General features: G+C 36.3%; 1 protein-coding gene across 7 annotated transcripts in view; it reads right to left on the bottom strand.

Moving 5' to 3' along the window:
• Positions 1–22,460, bottom strand: part of KIAA1109 (KIAA1109 ortholog) — a 109,488-nt gene that overhangs the window by 52,944 nt on the left and 34,084 nt on the right. For all 7 annotated transcript variants that reach the window (XM_044429283.1, XM_044429288.1, XM_044429286.1 and 4 more), the window contains 18 exons: positions 21,773–21,890; positions 19,942–20,097; positions 19,515–19,612; positions 18,253–18,431; positions 17,396–17,502; positions 16,611–16,816; positions 15,957–16,184; positions 14,815–14,952; positions 12,936–13,112; positions 11,129–11,257; positions 9,537–9,656; positions 8,070–8,350; positions 6,772–7,022; positions 5,318–5,576; positions 3,044–3,887; positions 2,185–2,255; positions 1,081–1,254; positions 245–365 (listed from right to left, as the gene is read on the bottom strand). In XM_044429283.1, the coding sequence (XP_044285218.1) occupies positions 245–365; positions 1,081–1,254; positions 2,185–2,255; positions 3,044–3,887; positions 5,318–5,576; positions 6,772–7,022; positions 8,070–8,350; positions 9,537–9,656; positions 11,129–11,257; positions 12,936–13,112; positions 14,815–14,952; positions 15,957–16,184; positions 16,611–16,816; positions 17,396–17,502; positions 18,253–18,431; positions 19,515–19,612; positions 19,942–20,097; positions 21,773–21,890 (3,657 nt within the window). The remainder of the gene's footprint in view (positions 1–244; positions 366–1,080; positions 1,255–2,184; positions 2,256–3,043; positions 3,888–5,317; positions 5,577–6,771; positions 7,023–8,069; positions 8,351–9,536; positions 9,657–11,128; positions 11,258–12,935; positions 13,113–14,814; positions 14,953–15,956; positions 16,185–16,610; positions 16,817–17,395; positions 17,503–18,252; positions 18,432–19,514; positions 19,613–19,941; positions 20,098–21,772; positions 21,891–22,460) is intronic.

The raw sequence follows: 22,460 nt of genomic DNA, 5'->3' as shown, positions 1-22,460 counted from the left end.
TCCCAGTGCAGCAGACACCTACCACTTAAAAGAGGAAGAGAGCACACATTACCATGGCTATTTCCATTCCACACTATCCCCTTAAGCAAAACATTCTCCCTTCCCCTTCAATTTAAGATTTTCTGAGAAGTTAGTTTTGTTGAAGAATTTGTACAAACTGAAAAATGTGGGGAGGCATACTTTGAAATCACGTGTAGATAAGACTTTGATACTTATTAGAACTTAAATTACGTAATACACATACATTTTCTGAAAAAGTTGTTTTTCTGTTCTGTACAGCTTGTCTGAGGACCTTACAATGTAGATCATCCACAATAGCTGCTGGGTGGCATGTACTAGCACAGTGAACCATTGCCTCTATGTACCTGTAGGGAAAATCCGTTTAAATATTTTAATTGTCATAGCTATAAAACCTACAACAAGTGTAGAAGATATGAGACAAGCAACATGTTGCCTATTTGTTTTTTTAAAATACTTTTCCTACAAAATAAATGGTGTGCAAAAATGGAAGAATGAATTATTTAAGTACATTTGATCTAAACTTTTTCCTTGAACAGTTCTTTCTCTCTTTAATTTTGATGTAAGTTACATCACTTTCTGTTAAGGCATCAAGGCAGTTTACAATTTTAATATAATGAAACAAAACCTATAAATTTTACCATTTAATTTACCATTACTGATCACAGAAATTTTATAATGAAAACTGATCAAATTTTCACAACTTAAAATCTCCTCATAAACACTTAACAGAGAGAGGCCTCACACTTTGTTGATACAGGGACAAAGAGAGCTATGCCACCCAATATTGCACTGACCTGATGTCTGGGTCCCTTCCTGCAGCAAGCTTCAAAATTAATGCCATTTACCTTCCCCCTATTTTGTATTGTTCCTAAGGCCTTGAACAGCATAGCTGTACCTTCCTAAGTTAGTGCAGAATTGTGGTATCTTTGGCAATTTGGTGCACCAGTACAACATCTTAAAATGAACTGCCACATTGGAATAACTCACACACTTCATCTTATCAGTAGGCTTGTGTGTATAGACTATTAGAGCCATATTTCTCACCAAAGTATGAAATACCTGTCTAAAGCTTCTGCTACAAGAGGTGTGAGAACTATATCCACAGTTCCTTTTATTTCCACAATAGCTGTTGTTCTGGTTTGGGAAACTGGATGATCTAAGGTCCATTCTTCTGTTATTGTTTCATCATCTGTATTATCAAGGATTTTCTTCTCCAAGGGAGTATAAGGGGTACTAAACAAAGAGAATAAATCATTAATTTTTAACAAAGACATATGATTATTCTACACGGTTACTTAGCACAGTGCAATTTATTAGCAGGGTTTACATGGGTAAACATGTTTTCAGAACACAACTATCTTGCACTGCTAAGATGCAAGACTGGAAGATGTTCACACAAAGTCAATTCAGTCACACAAATCAGGAATTCTCAGTTTAAAGGTTGCAACATTGCATCTTTCCATTGTTGGGTGCTTTCTTAAGTTACCAGCCTCAAACTAGTATTTTTCTATCTGCTGTTTTCCTAATTTAATTGTTTATAAACAGATAAATTTATCTCACCAATGCAGAACATCAAAGACAGAGCTACTTTTATGAGAGAACAAATACTTTCAACTGGTATGAAAATCAGAGACCGCTAGGGCAATATCCACTGGGCACATGCACTTCTTTTGCCAGCCTCATCTCAGTGCGACTAATGAAGTGTACTGTAAAGTATTAGACTGGCATTGCTAGGGGAAAAGATAACACTGCTTAGATAATAGGAAAAATGCAGATATTATGCTTTAAAAATACTGAACAGCAATTTCAACACTGATAACATTGAATCCTTGGGCTGCAGCATGCTAATAATAAGCATTATGTGACTGCATGCATTATGGGAATTAAGCTGTAAGTGAATAGTAAATGCCTGATGTTCAACAGCTCCAGCACTTCTGTTTTGTTTTGTTTTAGGGATAGTTTGCCTTGATTCATCATCATGAACAACAGAGGACAAGAAACTCTTACTCATGAAAAATGTATGAACACTGGCATGTAAGACAATTCCATTCACACAATCTGGCACATCTTCTGATCAGTTCCTAACAGGTGATAAAATGATCCACTGTCTTTTCTGTAATACCTAGAAAAGCCATTTGAGACAATTTGCTACTTGTTACTCACTTAGATGTTGATCCTGTGAGCTGCATACCGCGGTCCAGTAAAGTATTAGCTGTGAGACCCTGTTTAACAATCTAGAACATATAAAGACTTGTTACTATTGTACAAAAGCTTTTACCATCCATAAATCCTGTAATTTACAGGTGTTTAAAAGGGAAGTTTTTATCTAGAGTCTTTCCTGCTTCTATGGACAATGCTGCATCTGTACAATTGATGGTACAAAAGGATTCTTTTTTGCACTGAAGTGACATAAACTGTGCTAAATTAAAAAGCATAATCCCTAACTTCTCCAAGTAACAAAATAACAAAACAAATAATGAAAGCATGTTGCCTAAGCCCAAAATTACAAATATTGCACCCTAAAACTGTGTCATGACATTACAACAAAAACACAGTTTTAACAAATAACAAATTCTGCCACTTGAACCCTGAAGCAAAAAAATGCACAAATCATTCATTCATTAAAAGCAAAGAATACTTTCAAAGGGGGTACAATAACTACTGCAGTGCTTGTTTACTAATACTGCATTGAAACAAAATATATTTATGACTGTGCTCAATGAAAGTAAATTATTCTTGGTAAAGCTAGTATTACATAATTATATAGAATACAGAGAGTTAATAATTGAAAAATATTCCTATGTCTAATTATTTCCAATTTCTGTTTGACAGCTTTAACATTAGCAGATTTAACAGGTTGTAAAGAACAACTTTACTAAAAAAAATCTGTAATTTGTCATTTCAAAGTTCACCATAAGAAAGAACAATATCAGTACCTTTATTCACTGATATTATACACTCTCCTTATATTTTTCCACTAAGTAATTGCTATCTCTTTAAACTTCAGTCAACTACTTTGTACCTTAAAAGTTGGAACAGAAAGTTGTTCAAAAGTTGAGGAACTTTCCTCACTAGTTGGAGTTTCAAGATCTAATGGCCGATGTAAGGATGATTTAGAAGTTCTTTTGTTTGTTGGATGTTTTACTGACCAATTAACCACCTGGTATTGGGTGAGGTAGCTTTGGTAGCAGTTCATTTCAGGCTGCTGGGAAATGATTTGTTCATTTTCTGGAGGCTTCTCAGTTTCTATGATATATAAATGTTCTACAAGTTCATCTTCTCCACCCAAAGCAGAAACAAATGACGCTTGTGAGGGATGTGTTTTTATTGGTAAAATTTTTGAATCATGACTAGCTTCTCCATGCAATGTAGAAGTCAGAGGTCCTTCTATACTGTGATAAATCGAGCCTTTCCCATAATCAATTTGCTTGGTTTGCTTTCTTTTCTTTTTTCTCCCAGGATAAGTTCCTGGACCTTCATCACTGCTTATAGGCTCAAAGTCCTCAGCTGCTGAAAAATAGGCTTCACTATCAGCCATTGACATGCTTGAGTCCATGGAACGATATTGATGAAATGAATTTGAATCTGCAGAAGGGGTATATGGGAAGGAACCAAAGCTTCTCCTTTGCTTTGGAGAGTCTAAGACATTTTCATCACTGCGAGAAACATCACTGCTGAACTGCACACCAGCTTGAACAGGTTGCTTGTCTCCATAAAAAGCTGCTGTAAGACTTTTGGTGCTCCCAAGTCGAGTAGAACATACTGATGCCTGTCGTTTCAAAGGAGATCTAAGAGGGGACTGTCCAACAGGTTTCTCTTGGGAGTTAGGAGATACAGGACTACTTCCTGAAGCATCTGCTGCAGTACTAAGCATGGGGGAGAGAATAAAATTGCTCATAATAATGCAAATTTGCACAGAATTTTATAAAGACTAAATGCAGGACTGCAACCAAAATAGGGACTTTTACTGACTTCTTTAAAATGCACTGAAAACACAAAAGTCACAATCCCACAAACAGGTGTAACTGCTATAGACCAAATTATTTTAATAGAGCTTCTGTATATATAATAGTGTGTGAGGTGGTAACTACTGTATTTATCCTTGGGAGTACTAGCATTATCTTCGTTGGTATCCAGAGAAACAGGGAGAGTAATATGATGCCCTTCACACAATCAATAGTCTTTAGCTTCCCATCAGCCCCAACCAGCATGGCTAATGGTCAGGAATTCTGGGAGTTGTAGTCCACCAACATACAGAAGAGATTTCCCATTAATATATCTACAGTATAGCTAGGCTTTATCTCCTTACTCTGCCTCCTGACCTCAAGTGCCACACAGCCAACCAGCAGCAAATCTAGATAATATTGTGCTCTCACACAAGTTTTTATTTTCTAAATAAAGAGCATTCACTGTTGTGGCCCCCACAGCTGCAGACTGAATTTCCCAAAGAAATTTACCTTGCACCTATGATATGCTTTTACTAGCATCAGAGAAAGACCTTCCTATTTCCCCAGGCATTTTAGTTTTTCAGTTTCTGCTACTGTAGTATAATCTTTGCAGTGCTGCTAGGTTTTACTTTGGTTTTTACTTCTACTTTATTCTGCAGTTAAAATTTTTTATAGGGTATCTTTGTTGTTATGTGCTACCAGGTCATCTCTGCCTTATGGAAACTCTATGAATGAAAGCTCTCCAAATTGTCCTATTGATTCCAGACTGTGGCTTCTTTTATGTGGTCACTCCAGCTCACATTTGTTCTTCTTTTTCTTCTTCTGCCTGCCACGTTCCCTAGCAATAATGTGCCTTACCTTATGTTTTATTTTAGGGTTTTAATTGTTGTGGATTTCTCAGAAAGCTTTAGCTAGTGGAAAGTACAGAAATGTACTATTACTATTATGTTACATTTATATCCCAACTTTTTTTTCTTGCAAGGAACTCAATGTGGTTTACATAGTCCACTTCCACTCCTTTTTATCCTCACAGCAACAATCCTGGTTGAGAGCCAGTGTGGCATGGCAGTTAAGAGTGTTGGACTGGAGGCATAGAAGATCCGGGTTCATGAAGCTCACAAAGAAAAAAAAAGATGAAATATAAATTGAAAATAATGATAATAAGATGATGAAGTAGTTAACCTGAGAGTCTGTGACAGGCCCAAAGACACCCAAGCGAACTTCATGGTCAAGCAGGGACTAGAATCCAGATCTCCCAAGCCCCCAGTCCAAACTCTAACCACCGTAACACAGTAATTAATGTATCCAAATTCTTTGTTGGAAAAAAATGTTTAAAGCAGCATGCTCACCTTCCATGAGACTCTTCTCTTTTTGAACTAGCCAAGAACTCCTTTTGCCCCAAGTGGTCTTCAACAGCAGAAGAAGGGCTGTCCCTCTCACCAGCAAGTAAGGGAAGTGCTGCACTAGAACTACTATTTTCCTCCGAAGAGGAAGAAGAACTATGAGATCGCAGTGGTACTTGTAAGTTCAGGTGCTGAGATTTCCTTTCTATTTCCATTCCTACAGATCGGCACTCCCATTCTTTTCTTTTAACACCATTTACCTTACCTAAGAACAAAGCAGGTAAATATTTTATTCCACAGGGTGGAATAAGGGTGGCAGTACTTTTCCTTTCTCCTTGATACAGAAGATTTTCAAGTAGAAGAATAAGTATATGCAATATTATTTTATACATAGCTCTTGCAAATTTACAAAAAAGACAGAGTAACTAGAAATTGTAATGAGCAACCAGTGAACCAGCCTGGTATCCAGTCTGAAATATTTTTGTACGATACACTGCTTTACTGCCTTCTAGAATTGTAATACCACTCTAATGGCAGAAAGTGAAGAGGAACTAAAGAGCCTCTTGAGGCGGGTGAAGGAGGAGAGCGCAAAAGTTGGCTTGAACCTCAACATTAAGAAAACTAAGATCATGGCATCTGGTCCTCTCACTTCCTGGAAAGTAGATGGGGACTGGAGCCAAGAAATTAAAAGACGCTTGCTCCTGGGGAGGAAAGCTATGGCAAATCTAGACAGCATACTAAAAAGCAGAGACATCACCCTGCCAACAAAAGTGCGTATACTCAAGGCTATGGTTTTTCCAGTTGCAATGTATGGCTGTGAAAGTTGGACCATAAGAAAGGCTGAGTGCCAAAGAATTGAGCCCTTTGAATTGTGGTGCTAGAGGAGACTCCTGTGAGTCCCTTGGACTGCAAGGCGATCAAACCCGTCAGTCCTAGAGGATATCAACCCTGACTGCTCTTTAGAAGGCCAGATACTGAAGATGAAACTCAAATACTTTGGCCACCTAATGAGAAGGAAGGACTCCCTGGAGAAGAGCCTAATGTTGGGAACAATAGATGGCAAAAGAAGAAGGGGATGGCAGAGAATGAGGAGGCTAGATGGTGTCACTGAAGCAGTTGGTGTGAGCTTAAGTGGACTCCGGGGATGGTGGAGGACAGGAAGGCCTGGAGGAATGTTGTTCATGGGGTTGCGATGGGTCGGACACGATTTCACAACTAACAACAACAACAAATAGCAATTTAACTGCATATATGCATATCTTAGTAATATTGCTTCAATACAGTTCAGTATCACTTTTTGACAATAAACTACAATAATATGATTATTATATCACTAGTTAGCTAGTGTTATGTGGCAGATTATTACTATACTAAAGATACTCCAAAATGCTGATATTTGTTTAATAATAAATACTTGCGAACAAACACAGGCACAACACACACATCCACACACATATTACCATCTATAATTTTTGGAAGCTCTTTGGTAATGATCCATTCTCCAGGCTGTAGTAAAGATTGTCCATAAAACATATCAGATTCTGCACTTGTACTTGAAAAAGCAGAGCTACTTGAAGGGGTCAAGTCTTCAAGCTTGAAGAAGTCTAATCCTGACACTGTGCCACCAAAAAACTTACAGCCACCTAGGCAGCCACACTTGTTCTTGCTTCTCTTATTCTTTGTATTATCATCTGGCCATAAAAACCATAATCTATAGAAGAAAAAATAACAGATTCAATGAAACAAGGTTCCACCCAATTGCTACCAATTATTTTACTTTTGCAAGGAGTATTTAGCCAAACAGACCACAAATACATTTATCTGCGCAGATTGACAACCAGGTGGGGCTTTAAAAGTAAGCAGATGCTTGAGGAAACCAAATTTCACTACAAATAGTCAGGCAACTGTCTCCAACTTAAAAGAGCATATATGAAGTGCACTGTTTCCTTCCTTCTATTTAAACATAGTAGACTTCATCCAATATTACACAAGTGTCGTAACATGATTTTCCACTCCATCCTCCCTACTCCAGCCCTTTGTCCCACAAAAGAATCTTCTTAGAGTCAAGATATACTCAAAAAATGAACTAGATGTGATAAGAAGGTGACAGTGAGAAACAAATATTTCACAAATTGAGTTATGTCACCTTGTGTATGTGAGAAAATGCTCATGAAAAATGCCTGCACAGAATTCTGAGTGATCTCCCCTTCCCAGTGTTGAAGATTCCCTGATGTTAAGGAGAGGCTTTCAAGGGGGCACGGGGTATTACACTGGGAAGAAGGAGAACATAAAATATATACAGTAGCCTGGAACCACTGAAATCAGTGGGACAAATCAGTTTCATTGATTTTAATTGTTTTACATGAGAATTCAACTCAGGGATTACCATGATTTTGTATTTAAGAGAACATCAATTACTAAATGAAAATTTAGAGTAGAATGACAAATTTTTGCCTTAGCTGATTTTGTTAACAACAAATGATTTTTAAGAATTCAAAACAGCATGTTAGCCTGTACTTCATACCAGTCTTTTTCACCTGTTGCCCACCAGAAGTTTTTGACAACAACTCCAACTTTCTCTAATTATCGGCTATGCTGGCTGGGACTGATGGCAGTTGAAGCATAAAATATCTGGTGGGGATACCTTTTTTTATAGATAAAATCTTGACATTCTTTTGCATTTTTCAACAATTCATTAAAGATGTTAACATTCACTGTTTTCATACTTGAGACAACTTTCACTTGTAATTTCCCTTACCTCTTAGTTCTGCTATCATGAGTCTCCAAAAAATGTCTCTGAGCTTCATGCTTAGAATGATGATCTGCTGCTAAAGCAACATCAGCAGTGATAAGGCCCAAATTGATTGATCCCGCTTCCAGCCAATACGCCCTCCGCAGCACTGCAGGTTGAAGACCAACTCGACAATTGTTCACTTGTTCAAAATACTGCCGTAGCTGGAAATCTTGAACAGCAGCACTTATACCCTCACCAACTGACTGATTGTGGAGATTACAATTGGCAATGCGCACAGCACCCATCTAAAAGTGAAATTGGATAAAAAAAGATCAACAGAGAGCAGCAAAGGACCTGATTGTTCAACAGATGCAGTACGAGGGAGGGAGAGAGAGTGAGCATAATCTCAGTAGAAACAACAGATCACTCTGGAAATCCTGTCTTCATAAATGAATAGGAGGAATCATACTTCATTGGATGTTTTGCTCCTTGGAATAAGAAAGATCTGAGACGGGGTCAATCTGCATATGCTGGAGGAATTCTGGGAAGTGAAAGAAGGTGGCACAGAGTGGCACAGTGATACTTCAAATGTGCTGTGCACCTAATGGCACACAAAAATTAATATATCTACATTGTCCTCCTTCATATTGTAGAGCACACAATAAATCAAAAGGATTGTCAAAAGACAAACACCGTATATATGTGCAATAAATGTAAACTAGTTGATTACAAGAAAAAGTGAGAATGCTTGAGTAGTGTGTCTCCACCATCCAAGGGCTAAGAAAAAGTAAAGTGTTCTTGAACAGAATGGTGGAACTGCAAGAACAACAAGAACCACCAGAGATGGAAGAACAAGAGCAGCTTGAACCAGAGATGGAGAATGCTGAGTTGAGGAAAGCCAATGAAGATGAAATTCCCTTAAGCTAGAATTAGAGATGGAACGGAAAGATTGTCAAAGCTCATAAGACCCACAATACCTATTTCTTTCTTCTAAAACACGTGGGCAAAAATTATACTGGCAAATGGAACTTTGGAAAGCTCTGGGAAGGATACTCAAGAACTTTGGGGCTCAGATAGCCTTCTCATCCATTCTCCTAGTTCTTGGAGGAGAAATAGAAAGGGAAAGAAAAATACTCCAGATGAACAACTGGCTATGAAGGTGGTGCTGACATGAGACATTCTGAATTCTGGGATTCACAGACTACACTATTTGGTTAATGGATTGCTGGAGAGGGATGGGTTGTTTCCACCAGGGCTGGAAAGAATATGTTTGGTCACAGCATGAAAAACTTCAGGAGGCCTTAAAATTGAGTCCTACCAGGGAGGAAGACATGGACTTGGAGGCAACTGTGGATGGACCTACAGAACAGCCAATATAACAGAACTATCTTTTTTCATGCACTTTTTACAAAAAGTATATGTTAACAGAAAACAGTGAAATTATTTTAGAATTATTACAAAAATTATATGAGAGAGGAAAAGTATTCCTACCTTTATATTTGTGGCACAACCATGTTCTACAATATATACATCTGCCCCATCTACTGCCACGCGTGTCATAGTGTACTTTAATTCATCAGATGTTGGACAAGGGCCAGAAATACAGCTTATCTAACAAAGTTTTGAAATAGAAAACATTATCACATGCTGCTATCTTTGGTATGAGTTAATCCTACTTTCTTCAAATTACAGTATATGGGAGTAGAATTTCTGCCTTCTAATATGCATTACTAGAGTCCTTTATTTTATTTTATTATTTTATTTTCTGGGGAATATCATAACTGTAATCATTTTCTCTTTTCCATATCACCGTATCACCATTCTGAATTCTGAAACTGTGCTTCTAGCTTCCATGTAAAACCCACACACATGCCAATCAAGAAAATGAAGGCATAGATGTAAAGAATGTATTTTTCCAGAACCTTCCACTACCCTAGCTTTTATTAATACCTCTTCCATAGAAAAGTGATGAAGAACCAGAAATGATCAGATCAAGACAAAAAGCTACTATATAACAAGCCAGTGAATAAAATGTTATTATCTTGGATAGCCTCCCAGTTTTTATCCTAGGCTCAGGTCTACATACCCTCTAACAAGCCTGATTTTCCCAAGACTGCCACAATTTGATTACCCCGTCATCCTCTAATTGTTCAATTTTTCAGCAAAGTTCATTCCTATCCTGTATGGTGCCTCAGCCTTATTTACGTAGCTCAACTGGGGAAAAGTCTTGGCCAGATTTGTAAATCTGCCACAGCTTGTAAGGCACAGTTGATGAAATCACAGATGATTAACATAATTACACAGCTCTCCCTTCAGCATGGAGATCCTCGCTAGCATTTCCTTTCATGCAAAACCCAGGCAATTTTGACTTAATGTTGGTTAACAAACCAGGTCAAGAAGATAGGATTTGATCCTAGATTTATTCTGGTTTGTTAAGTAACATAAAACCAGAATTTCTCATTTTCTATATAACAAAGAACATTGGCTCAATGTAAGCTAAGAGATCACACTGAAGCTGGCATATTATGAGAGGAGTGATGGGCAAATGGGGTGCAGGTGGGGGATACATGTATATATGAGATTCTTCATAATTTCATAAGCCATATTTTAAGAAGTGGTAGACAAAACATTCAAATACAGGCTTCAACTTAATAACTGAGTCTGCACAATCAACATAGCCCACTACTCAAGTCACAGTGGGTGGCAGCTCATACCAATGCATACTGGGTGATTTATCTATTCAAGCTACAACTGTGGCTGTCCAAACCTGGCAAGGGTGGTTCACTGGCATGGTCAACAAACCACCTAGAACCTTTGAACTGTTTTAGAGATGTAGGTGCATTTACTGGGTTCAAATGACAAAACAAACTGCAATTGTGACTTGAATATTCAAAATGGCCATTTGTCTATGCAGTAGTCCATCATGGCTTCATTAAGCCACTGCAGACTACTTGATCATGTGAACTGGCTATTATGAAAAGTAGTTGTCCAGAGTGCAAACACAGAATCCTGCCCTGTCATATACTCAAGCTTGAGTGGGAAATTCTTTTGGCTCTGCGTGTGTGCGAACACCAGATTGTTACCTTAGCTTCACAGAAGCGTCGATCAATTCCATGCTGACATATAATTACAGATTTTGGCCTCTCTAGTTCAAACTCACGACATACTACATGAAACACAAATGTTTGTCCCCACTCAAGCAGGCATGCAAGCTGTAAACAGATAAGAATATTTTTTACAAGACAGAAACTATTAGATTAACCTTGACATTTTGAATTATTTGAAAAAGATTTCTCAAATTGAACACTCATGGTTTTCAGTTCCTTCAACTGATTTTACCAAATGATTCCAAGCCTTGCACATTATATTCATCACTACCTTGGTGCACCTACTTAGCCAACAAAGGAGTGAGAAAAGGCCTTTTAGAAGTTAGGAGGAAATGGTGTAAACTCCTCTCTGAATTGCAGATATCCAAAGGAAGCTTCTGAATAAAAGCAATCAGAGGTCTGTCAATATTTATTTCAACTATCCGTAAACACATCCTTAATTATAACAATGATAAAAAGGGGAAGAGGAATGCCAAAAGAAAGTTACCTAAAGAACTGTTACTTCACTAATATCATTTCTTTAAACAAAACATACAAAATAAATGTTAAAATACATAAAAGCACAAGTGGAAATAATAGATTAATTTAGTTCAGTTCTATAAGACTTTAGGTTTGTTTTTTAATTCCTTCAAAGAAGAATTGATAACTGCCCACTTTTTATATTCACACTAAAGAGGCACACAAGTCAAAACAGAAAGTATCAGAAGTGCAACATTATTATCACTTGAACAGAAAATGCAGTTTGCTGTGAAAAACTTAAAAGGTGGAAAACCAACAATGTACTAGTTCAAATGCGAGTCCAAGCATGTACCAGAACCTGCTTTGGTTGCAAGTGACACCCTCGATTTTTAAAGTATTTCAACTGGAAAGACCTAAGAGCTTCTCACTCTAGTTCCCTGCAATGTATTCATTCATAATATGCTTTTTATCTCTAGACAGTGTGAAACAGCACTCTGTTATGAAATCTTACTTGAGTAAGTACATTATTGTGAATAATTATGTTGTTCTCTTTGGAAATATATTTCATAGAAACTGGAGTGCTAAACACAGTAGTTTCTTATGCAACATTAACTACTTCAGAAAAAATATTAATACCTATATAGTTTAAATTCATTAAATAATGATTAGGAAAAAACCTAGAATGCAGTGGGCATGCAACTTTTCTACAAGCCCCTGTATTGAGGTCCATAATAAATAAGTAGTCTCCTATGGAGGCAAATCCGAACCTGAACAAATGAGAGCCACATGCACACATTGCAAAAAGAAAAAGAAGGAAGGAAGGAAGGAAGGAAGGAAGGAAGGAAGGAAGGAAAAAAAGTAAATGAAAACCCAGCAATGCTTTATCCATCTGCCTTAAATTTCACTAATTCAGTTAGAATGACATAGATTTATTTTCTTAAAAATATTGTGCAGTCTTTTACCAACACAATAAAAGTAAACTATAAAGCAACTGAAGAAAAACATGGCTGAATATTATTTGATTTTTTTTCTATTGATCCACAGCTTCTAAAAGGTTATCCTACAAAAACATGTCTACTATTATGAGGTTCACAGTTGTGAACCAATGTTCATGAGATGATGCACTGATTTCTTTTTCAGATGTTTCTACCTAGATTACGAATTTGGGATTTCCCTCTAATATCGGATTTCTCAAGACTCAACTAGGAGTCTAAGGCAGTGTGTTTTACTCATACTCACCTCACCCTGCCACTAGTTTCTACCATACTAAAGATGTATGAAAGAAAATAATGCACATATTCCAATCTGAAATCAAGTTGCTTACCTGTGGAACTGTAACCTTGGCAGTGAGGCTTCCAGCTTGAATATCAATCAACCATGCATATTCTAAAGAGTCACTTCCCAGTGGTAAACCTTCTGCTGAAAACATGGCATGAGCTCTGAGCTGCAGACCTGAAAGTGTCATATGACCTTCTCGAAGTACTTCATCCACTGCAGGTCTCTATTAAAATAAAAGGATAGTCCTTTAAAAAAAATAGGTAAGTCTTGCTTGAAACCTGCCCAAAGAGCCTTTCTGACTAATAAGACAGGCTATACATCAAATAGACAGACAGACAGATAGATAGCCTAGGAATGTGTACTTTGTAGCTATTAAATGTTGATACTCTTTCTATTAAATAAAACATACATGTTCAGAGCTTCATCAAATGTATATAATCTATGATTGTGTCAATCAAATTGCATTTCAAAGAGTATATAAATTAGCTGAAGATTTTTATGACTCTTGTTTTATTTATCAATGAAGACCCAATCAACAAATTATAGGTACCTTTAATTCAGATGGCACAAGTAAATAAAACATTGGTTGTATACCTTAACTCAAGTCAAAATTATTAATATGGGTCAAGAAGTAGCATGAGACTGTATGCAAACATAAATGTAACTGAACACATAGTGCCAAAAGTAAGGCTAATTCTCTGAAAATAGGCAATGTTACAATATCACATATTTCAGAATGCATTGGAAAGGATCCTGCAATAATGGAAACAACCCACCAGAAAAAGCTGTTCTACCCATCAAGTATTTAAAGACACTGTTAATCCTGAGTCAATTAATACAGGATAGTAGCTCAGTGGCAGAACTTGCACTTTGCATGCAAAAAGATCCCAGATTCAAACTTCACCATTTTCAGCTAAGCTGGAATAGATTTCTCTCTGAAAGCCTTGACAGTCTCAGCAATTCTAGGCTAAATGGATTAACAGTCTGATTCCATGTAAGGCAGTGACCTGACTCATTCCAGAAATGACAATTTTAGTTTTATTTCCAGGATTAATTTAGTTAGTACTTGCTTCTTGTTATGCTAGCAGTGGGTTCTACAAATGCAACATAATGAGCAGAAGCACAATCATCATATGGATGCCCTCCATACAGTCCTCTAAAACATGGCTTGGGGTGAAATAAGATCATGTTTACAGAACTAATAATAATAATTTTAAATTCCCACTTTACAAGACAGCCAAAAATATATCCAGTAACATAATACTATTTTTTACTAATAATATTGAGAATTTATACAGAACGTTTCACACAAGATCATGAAGATTATTCCAGAGTAATAATGATTTAATCAATTATACCAAAAAGGCAGTCATCTGAAAATCTTAAACAGAAATTTATTTTCTAAGCTTTCACAGACATGAGCCAATGAATTAAATGCATATTCATATATATACAAATAATTTTACAAATACAGTAAAGCATACATATATACAGATAAAATATGTATATGTTTAAACACCCACAGTAAAAATATACATCCATCACCATCTATATACAACTCAGAAACTGGGCAACAACTGAAAACATGATATAAATAGATAAGACTTATAAATAAAATTCTTTCCAGACACATTCAAAGTCAAACATACAAGAATTCTGTTTTTATAACTAGCAGGTACAATCCTATACCCGCTTACCTGGAAGCAATACTAAATCGGTGTGCAAGCACCACTGCACTAAATCAGACTTTCATCTCAATAAACATGTATAGGATTGCACTGAATATGGATTAGTTGGTGGCAGACCTCATATTCTGGATATTAAAAACAAAGCATTTTTTGTCGTTTCTTTCAAGAAGCTTTAAAGTCATAGGTGAATTTATATGTAAACCCGAATTTTAAAATATTATATTATTGCCATATTACCTGATAATTGTCATTCAGGAATAAATTCAATGGTGATAATACCAACTGCAACATAGTTTCCTTGTATCCTTTTTTCATTTCAAAACACAACCTTTCCAGGAAAGCTGTTGGACATTCTGGGCCATCACTACTACAATGCTAAAGCACAAAAAGAAAAAAAATGTGCTCTGGTAACTGGAATACCAAAGATGTTCAAATTGCCAGATTTTGAAAAATACATGAAATGCTCTTCAACAGGAATAGGTTACTCATAAATTCTTATGAATCAGCAGTATTTAAGTGCATGTTCTAATTCCATAGCTGTAATTGAGCATTTCCAAATGATTTAGACAAACTTCTGTGAATAGTTTATACTGCAGTATTAAGATACTGATGGGACTTTTCTGCTATATGCCTACTAGAGGACTATTTGGTCACCTCCTAGCACACTACATCAATTTAGGGACAAACCACTTGAGGAACTTAATACACAGCCTGTTTTTAATTAGATAGGACACAGAAAGATATAGCAAGTAAGAGTTTAATACAGCTTACAAAAAGTAAATATTTAAGGTAAATAGGAGCTCAGAAGCATTTTCTTGCTTTTGCTATACTTTGTATATTTGTATCCTGAACAAACTACCTTGAATAGTTAAGCCTTGAAAATAAATACATATAATATGAAAGTATCATATGTATTTACTGGGTGCTCTATTTGTAAGCTATTCAGAGACATGTTGTAATTAGACAGGATAAAAATACCCAAATAAACAAATAAGTGAAAATTGACAAAGTACTTTTACTAGGCAGTAAGTTTGCCATTCTGTGGTGAAGGCGGTATGTAGCAGCTGCTTAAAGTGACTCATTGAAAGAATGTCTGCAGCCATACACAAGGCTATGGAGCTGTGGCTGCAGCAACATCAATGATCAAAGAAACTTGGGGGAGTAAGGTACAAACTATCCTCATTTTATCAATAATATCTTTGCAAAGGCAGATATGCATTGCTTTGTAATATCCTTTCATCCATCTTCTTCTAATGTGCTTGTGCTCCATAAAATCAACTATTACCAAATCCAGGTAATGAAGTTTTCTACATGAACACTAATTTCAATACATGTAATTTACACCTAATGCTTGTGGATGTAGCACCCAAAATACTTACCACTGGTAGTCTCCCATGCACTTTGTATATATTAACAAGGACAGTAATATCCCAAGGTCGTAAAGTGAGAGGGTGAACCTGTCTAACTGCTGTGTCATTGTCCTTTTTGTCAGCATCCACTCCTACAGCAGTCCATCCAGAGCTTGAAGATGTTGACACGGACAGCACAGGGCTTGAAATCACTTCCTCAAAATCGGTGTACATATCATCTTCTCCAAAATAATTTTCCTGACAAAATTAGCAACACATCAAGAGTGCTTAACATAAACTTTCACAGCTCCATAAAGATCCAGTCCTGAAACTCAGTGAAGCACATAAATGATTCTCTGATTTAATTATACAAACATATTATGCATGAAAGTTTTTTATCTTTTATCACATGCTTTAGAGATGGAGGACTTCTCATTATCAAGAATTTTAAACAACAGGAAAATTGGGTATGATAATACAAGAAAATATTTATTATTTCTTAAGCACTCAACATTAGGGCAGCTCAGAAAAATGGAATTAAGTGCTAACATTTGAAGTTGGTGATAACACAGCTCACATTAATCCAATCAGTCACACAGAGAATAAGTCAGCCCATGGCTGCATTAAAACATCACACTCACTTCCACAACTAGAAGCTTTATATGATTCAGTAATTCTCATTACCTTTATGGATAGGAAGGCTTTCAAAAGAGGTCCATATAAAGTTATCTGAGAGTCTGGGGAGACTTCCAACTCTACATGGAGTTTGTCAGGTGGAAGCTCTGAAGGATCAATAGCAGGACGAGAAGAACCTGAAGGAGAGATGCCCCTGTCTGCTGTTTTTTGTGATGGTCTCAATGCGGATAAGATGGTTTCTTCCATTTCTGATACTTGGGATAATTTAAAAATTGAAATTATTAGAGGTGCAAACCAAAATGACAAAGAACAAGCTAAATAACAAGTTTAAGGATTTAGGTAGATGATGCATTATTATATTGCTAAATATATGTAATCTGTTACAAGGTTTAAAATGGAAAGCAAAGGGACAAAGTAATGAAGCTATTTCAAACAAAATTTAAAATTAGTATTTATTAACCACATATATTGCATACTGTATTTCCAAACAAAAAATATTTTGTGCTTCCTGTGATGTGTAATAAACTAGTAAATATTGCACATATTCCTTAGAAAGCCACTGTCCACATTTAGAATAGGATGAACCACAGAATAAGTCAAAGAAATATTAAAAAGTGTATGCAAAAATATTGTATGGACTACAGCTGTTGTACTAGTGTCTCACAGATAAGTAATGTATTCTTTCTCATACTAAGTACATCAAAAGTTTCTGCTGGTTTTCAGTACATTCTGCTTAGGTCCAATTTTCTCTTTCAAAATCCTCAAATAATCCCTGTATTTGATTTGTATTGAGATATTTGATTTTTATTGAAAAAGAATAAAGAAACACTTACGTGACTGCTTTAATTGTTCATCAGCCTTCTGAGGATAAATGGGATGCCATGAGTAGTCAATTGTGAGCATAATACTTGGTACAATCCAGCATTCAACCCAGCCAGCCCTTTTCAAAAAGAACAATTTTTGTAATAGAAGATGGCTAAGAAAGCAATCAGTTAATACAGAATGAAAATCTATTACATTATAACAAAGATCATGGCACATTCATTCCTTGCATATTTTTATGCTAAGACAATAGAACTCTGTTTTGTGCCCACTGAAGGAATCCTCCTGAAGGGAGGAGCTAGAACGATCGAAGATCAAGAGCACCCTAAATCAATTAATTCCAGGAGATCAGGAGATATCTGGTACTTCAAGGGGAAAGTGACCCTTCCTCTGAGTCACAGACTGAGCAACTCCCTGTACCTAAAAAGTATCACTACCTCAAGTGCCTGTAAAAGACGTCCCTGAAAAGGAATAGTTGATTACAAAGGAGTGTTTATAGTAAGAAACAAAATCTTGTAAGTGGGACTCCTGACAAAGTACAGTAATGAGCTAAAGCTGAGCCCTGGGAGGGAATCAGGAGGTACTAGCAGTGTAAACCTTCAGTCTCAACCAAACCAGGGCTGGAAACAACACTATTCTATAAGCTCCAAGGCTTTCTACCTCCTCTCCTAGACCTTGCCTTCTGATTAACTTCCCTGCTACTGACTTTTGGACTCTTGATTATCTCTAACTCTTGATGGTGTAAAGTATGTGACTGGACTGAACACTTTGGGCCTGACCAACTGTCTGTTTTGCTACCTTGCCTTCTGAATGCTCCATAATGTATTCTAAGAGTGAATCTAATTTATTAGAAGTAGGGAAAACTTACTCTTCTTGAGTCATGTTTCTCCACCTCATTTTGCTTTGTTTTTGACCAGTTTGACTATCAGCAGAAACAGAAGTCTCAGGATTTAGTTTGGCAGGATGACAATCTTTCACCAGCAGAAACAGAGAATATTTACTAGGATGGCAGTCTGGTAGAAGTAAACGAAGATCAAGACCTTCTCCCTGAAAATATACCATGAATGTCAGAGCTTTCAGAATATTCATAACAGCTCCAAAGCGTTACAGAAATTACTTTTGTTTAAATGGTCACTATACCAATTGGACAATATACCCACATTTTTGTATACATTTGGGGAGTTGTTTATTTTCATGAACAACAGATATTAATCTTTCTTGGCACCCTTGATATGGGTACACAGGAGAGCAACTACAATTCTCAGAAATGTGTCATCATAGAATCACAGAATAGTAAAGTTCGAAGGGACCAGAAGGCCATTAGGTCCAACGTGTTTCTCAGTGAAGAACCACAAGTTGAAGCATGCTGACAGATATCTGTCCAACTGCTGCTTGCATGCCTCCAGTGCGGAAGAGCCCCCAACCTCTTTTGATAATTGGTTCCTTTGCCTTATTGCTCTACGGGGATTCAGGGATGGGAACCTTTTTTAATTCCTAGTAGAACACATAAGTTGAACTTCAAAGGATTCATACATTTTTGCAAAGAGTTATAAATCATTATCCACAAATACATAATATATGGTAACACCAATGTAATATATGTAATTGAAACAATTCCTCTAAAATCACTGTAAACAAATGACCAGATTTTTCTGTTATTATTGTAAACTGCCATCATGTATTTAAGGCATAGCAAAATGCATTCTGGTTATAGCACAGACTACATAAAATAAAGCCCCATAAGCCACAAATCCTACTGTACAAATGACTTCAGAATGAAAATATAAATATAGGTATTTTATGAGAAGATCTTTCCTATGCAGAACATAAATAGATGCATCTAAGATGTTAGATTTCAGTTACTGGGAGGCAGCTTTAGCTAGCATGGGTCATTTATAAAGAGGTAAAGAGATATTCATAAAGAGATAAAGATATTATTGGCTGGGTAAAAGAAGAAAATTTGGACTGCATGCTCTGAAGAATCAAAAGAAGAAACAGCTATACTGAGCAGTGATGACTGAACAATCTCTTCTTTAAGGTTAGAACTTTCTTTGCTGATGACAAGATCAATACCTGTTGCATGCCAATGTTATATGCGTGATTTATTTCAAAGAAGATAAAGCCACTTACCCTTAAAGAGAATCTAGTATTGCATATGCTTGGAACAAAGTCAGTAAAAGGCAAAGAGAAAACGATGTTTAATGTTTCCCCACAGGCTGCCACATAAACTACAAAGGAACAGAAAAAATATGAGTTATCTATAAAACTTCTCTTTACAAAGCCATTATTAGTAATCACTATTTTGTATGGAGCCGCCTTGATTATATATAGCAAAAAAGGCAAAACCCAACACTTATCCTCACTTCTCTTTTTACACTGGGTATCCTTCTCCCCGTTTTAGCCCCCTCGCCACACAAACTGTTCCACATGGTCTTCCAAATAATAAAAAAACTATAGATTATCCTCAGGTAATATGGCATTTGTTTTTGAAAAGCATACATTACTCCTAGTTAGAGGAATGAAATATAGTAGCTGGTTTAAAATTTATAGTTCTCACCATTTTCCTGTTGCTTTGTGGAACAATCTATCCAATTGTGCTGATTTGCTGCCCAAATCATTTCAAACTGATGAAACATGACTTTAAAATTCCATGAATAGGGCACAAATGAGAAGATATCAGGAGCACTGTCACTGCACCAATCCTCAATCAAATCTAAAAATAAACAGGACAGATTTCTGCAGGCTGGGAAAAGAGGCTCATTTATTAAACTGATTACATTTTGTTCGATTCAAAGACAGCACCTTCAGCATTTCTGATTACAAAATTCAGTAACAAAATTCCAACTGCAATTTAAATTTCCATAACCCCTTTTCTCTGTTCTTTAATCCCAAATATTTGGTTATGTAACAATAGCAAGAAAGGTAAGCATGTCAAGTTTTACTACTCTGTGCACAGTCTCTCCCACACTAGAAAATAATAACTGTTGCACTTCTAATAGCATAACTGTATCATTTTTACACAGAAGTAAGTCTCCCTGTGTTTAAAGGACATTTCACTCGACATCCTCACTCAAGTGAGGCAGTAAACAAAGGCAGTCGAGTTATGAACATCTGAAATATGAATAACCCATATGAACAAACTGCAATAAAGCCTATTCATTTTAACAAATTATTGTACAAAATCATCATTACCACAGAAAAAGAGGAAATGGAAGGGGATAGAGGGAAGGTCTCCAAAGCATCACCATAGAGAGAGTGGAAGCAAAACAATTGGAGAGGGAGGTCTCCAAAGCATGCCTTTCTTCCCCACCCATCTGAAAATCTCTCTGGCACTTCTTTGCTGCAAAGAGGTGGCACTCGTGAATTCGGGCAGAGATATCCATGTTTTTTCCACCTTCACAGGTGTCCTAAAACCCTAACCTTCAATGAATGTGGGGGGCAGATCAAATGTGATCCAACTTACATACAAATTCGACCCAAAGATGAATTTCCATTTTCCCTGGGAAGAAACTTGTTTGTAACCCAGGGACTGCCAGTATATGGGTCAATTTCTGTTGTTTTAGACTTCAATCCCAAACATAGTTTAGCTGACTCTCAAAGATTTTACTTCTTTAGTAATCACACTGGCTATAAAAAGTCAATTTTGCATAAGATTAATTTAACTACAGCTGTGAATAAATACATTTCCAAAGAGAATAAATAATCCATTTGAACAAGCTATCACAAGATTTAATTCTAAGGATTTAAATATTTCAAAATCCTAAAACTTTGCAAAAGCAGGTAAAATTTTGTTGGAACTTCTAGGCATATTCTTTACTTTCAATATATTTAGTTTTAGCCACCCAATTTCCAAAAGCTTCTCTGAAATGAGTTGTACAACTATCAAAGTAAGGTTGGCTCCAGACTTGCCATTCAAATGAATAGAGGGGCTTCTGCACTCACAAGGATCAACAAGTAAACTATCACTGTGACAAATGTCAGTTTGCTCATGCAATAAGCTGGAATTTTGGGACAGGCTAGAAAAATAAAGAAATCTGCCACTTAACACAAGTTTTGCTATCTTAAAGGAATGCGGAGGAGGTCAGTTTGCAAAAAGCAGAGATCTTTCAATATTTTAGTTTAGTATAAAAGTCATATAAAGACAATGGAACTGATCAATTTCTGTGAGAAATACATCATTTTGATAACAAGTACACTAAAACCTTCTTGCTATTCAACTGTCTATATACTATATGCTCTTGTTATTAAAAACATTTCTTTAGATAAGTCTGATGACTAAAGCAACACTGAATGAATTTAGTAAGTACACCTATACAAACATACCCCGCAAGGACGGTGGTACAATTTGAAAAATGTGCAAGTTTGTATTACACAGAAATAGAAAATACCTGTAAAGAAGCTTTTTTGAGCAAAGATGAAATGGTAGGTTGCCTTGTAAACTTCTACTTCACACTGCCATACCTGTGGCATATTCCATATCCGCGGATAGCAGGCATTAATGTGAAACTGAACAAAACACACAAGCACCATTACTCACTCATACTTTACTATGTATGGCTAAAAACAAAGATTAAAGACATATAATTGGTGAGTACATTAAAATTACCCTGCTTAGGTGAATAAAAAACTTTGTATATTAACTTTTAATTCTTTCAGTAAAAAGTGAATTTAAAAACCTTTGAAAACGTATTAAAATTACATTGTTTATCCCCTGATTTCATCACAAAAACATTAGGGGATCATTCAGTCTTGAGTCTTTTCACTTTTTTAAAAACCCCACAGTTCTTTTAAAATATCATTCTATATGCCTCTTGCATGTACTAGTTGGATGGATGTGATGTCTTGGAACGTTTAGACAGCACAGGAAGAATGCAGTTTATGTGCCTGTGGCTATATTTTATACTGACTCAAAAACCAGGAAAGAAGATGTGGGTAAGGTAGCCAACCTAACTGAGAAGAGGCAGTTAAACTAAGGGTAAAACTAACCTGGTATATGAGGTTCATGATCTGAATCTCTCATTGTTTTGTGTTGCGGCTGTTATGAAGACTGAATAATAGGGGAGTTCAATCTTGTTC

Source organism: Varanus komodoensis, unplaced genomic scaffold (genome assembly GCF_004798865.1).
Source record: "Varanus komodoensis strain SLA01 unplaced genomic scaffold, ASM479886v1 scaffold2, whole genome shotgun sequence".
Lineage (NCBI taxonomy): Eukaryota > Metazoa > Chordata > Lepidosauria > Squamata > Varanidae > Varanus > Varanus komodoensis.
This window is presented reverse-complemented; position numbering and strand designations above follow the sequence as displayed.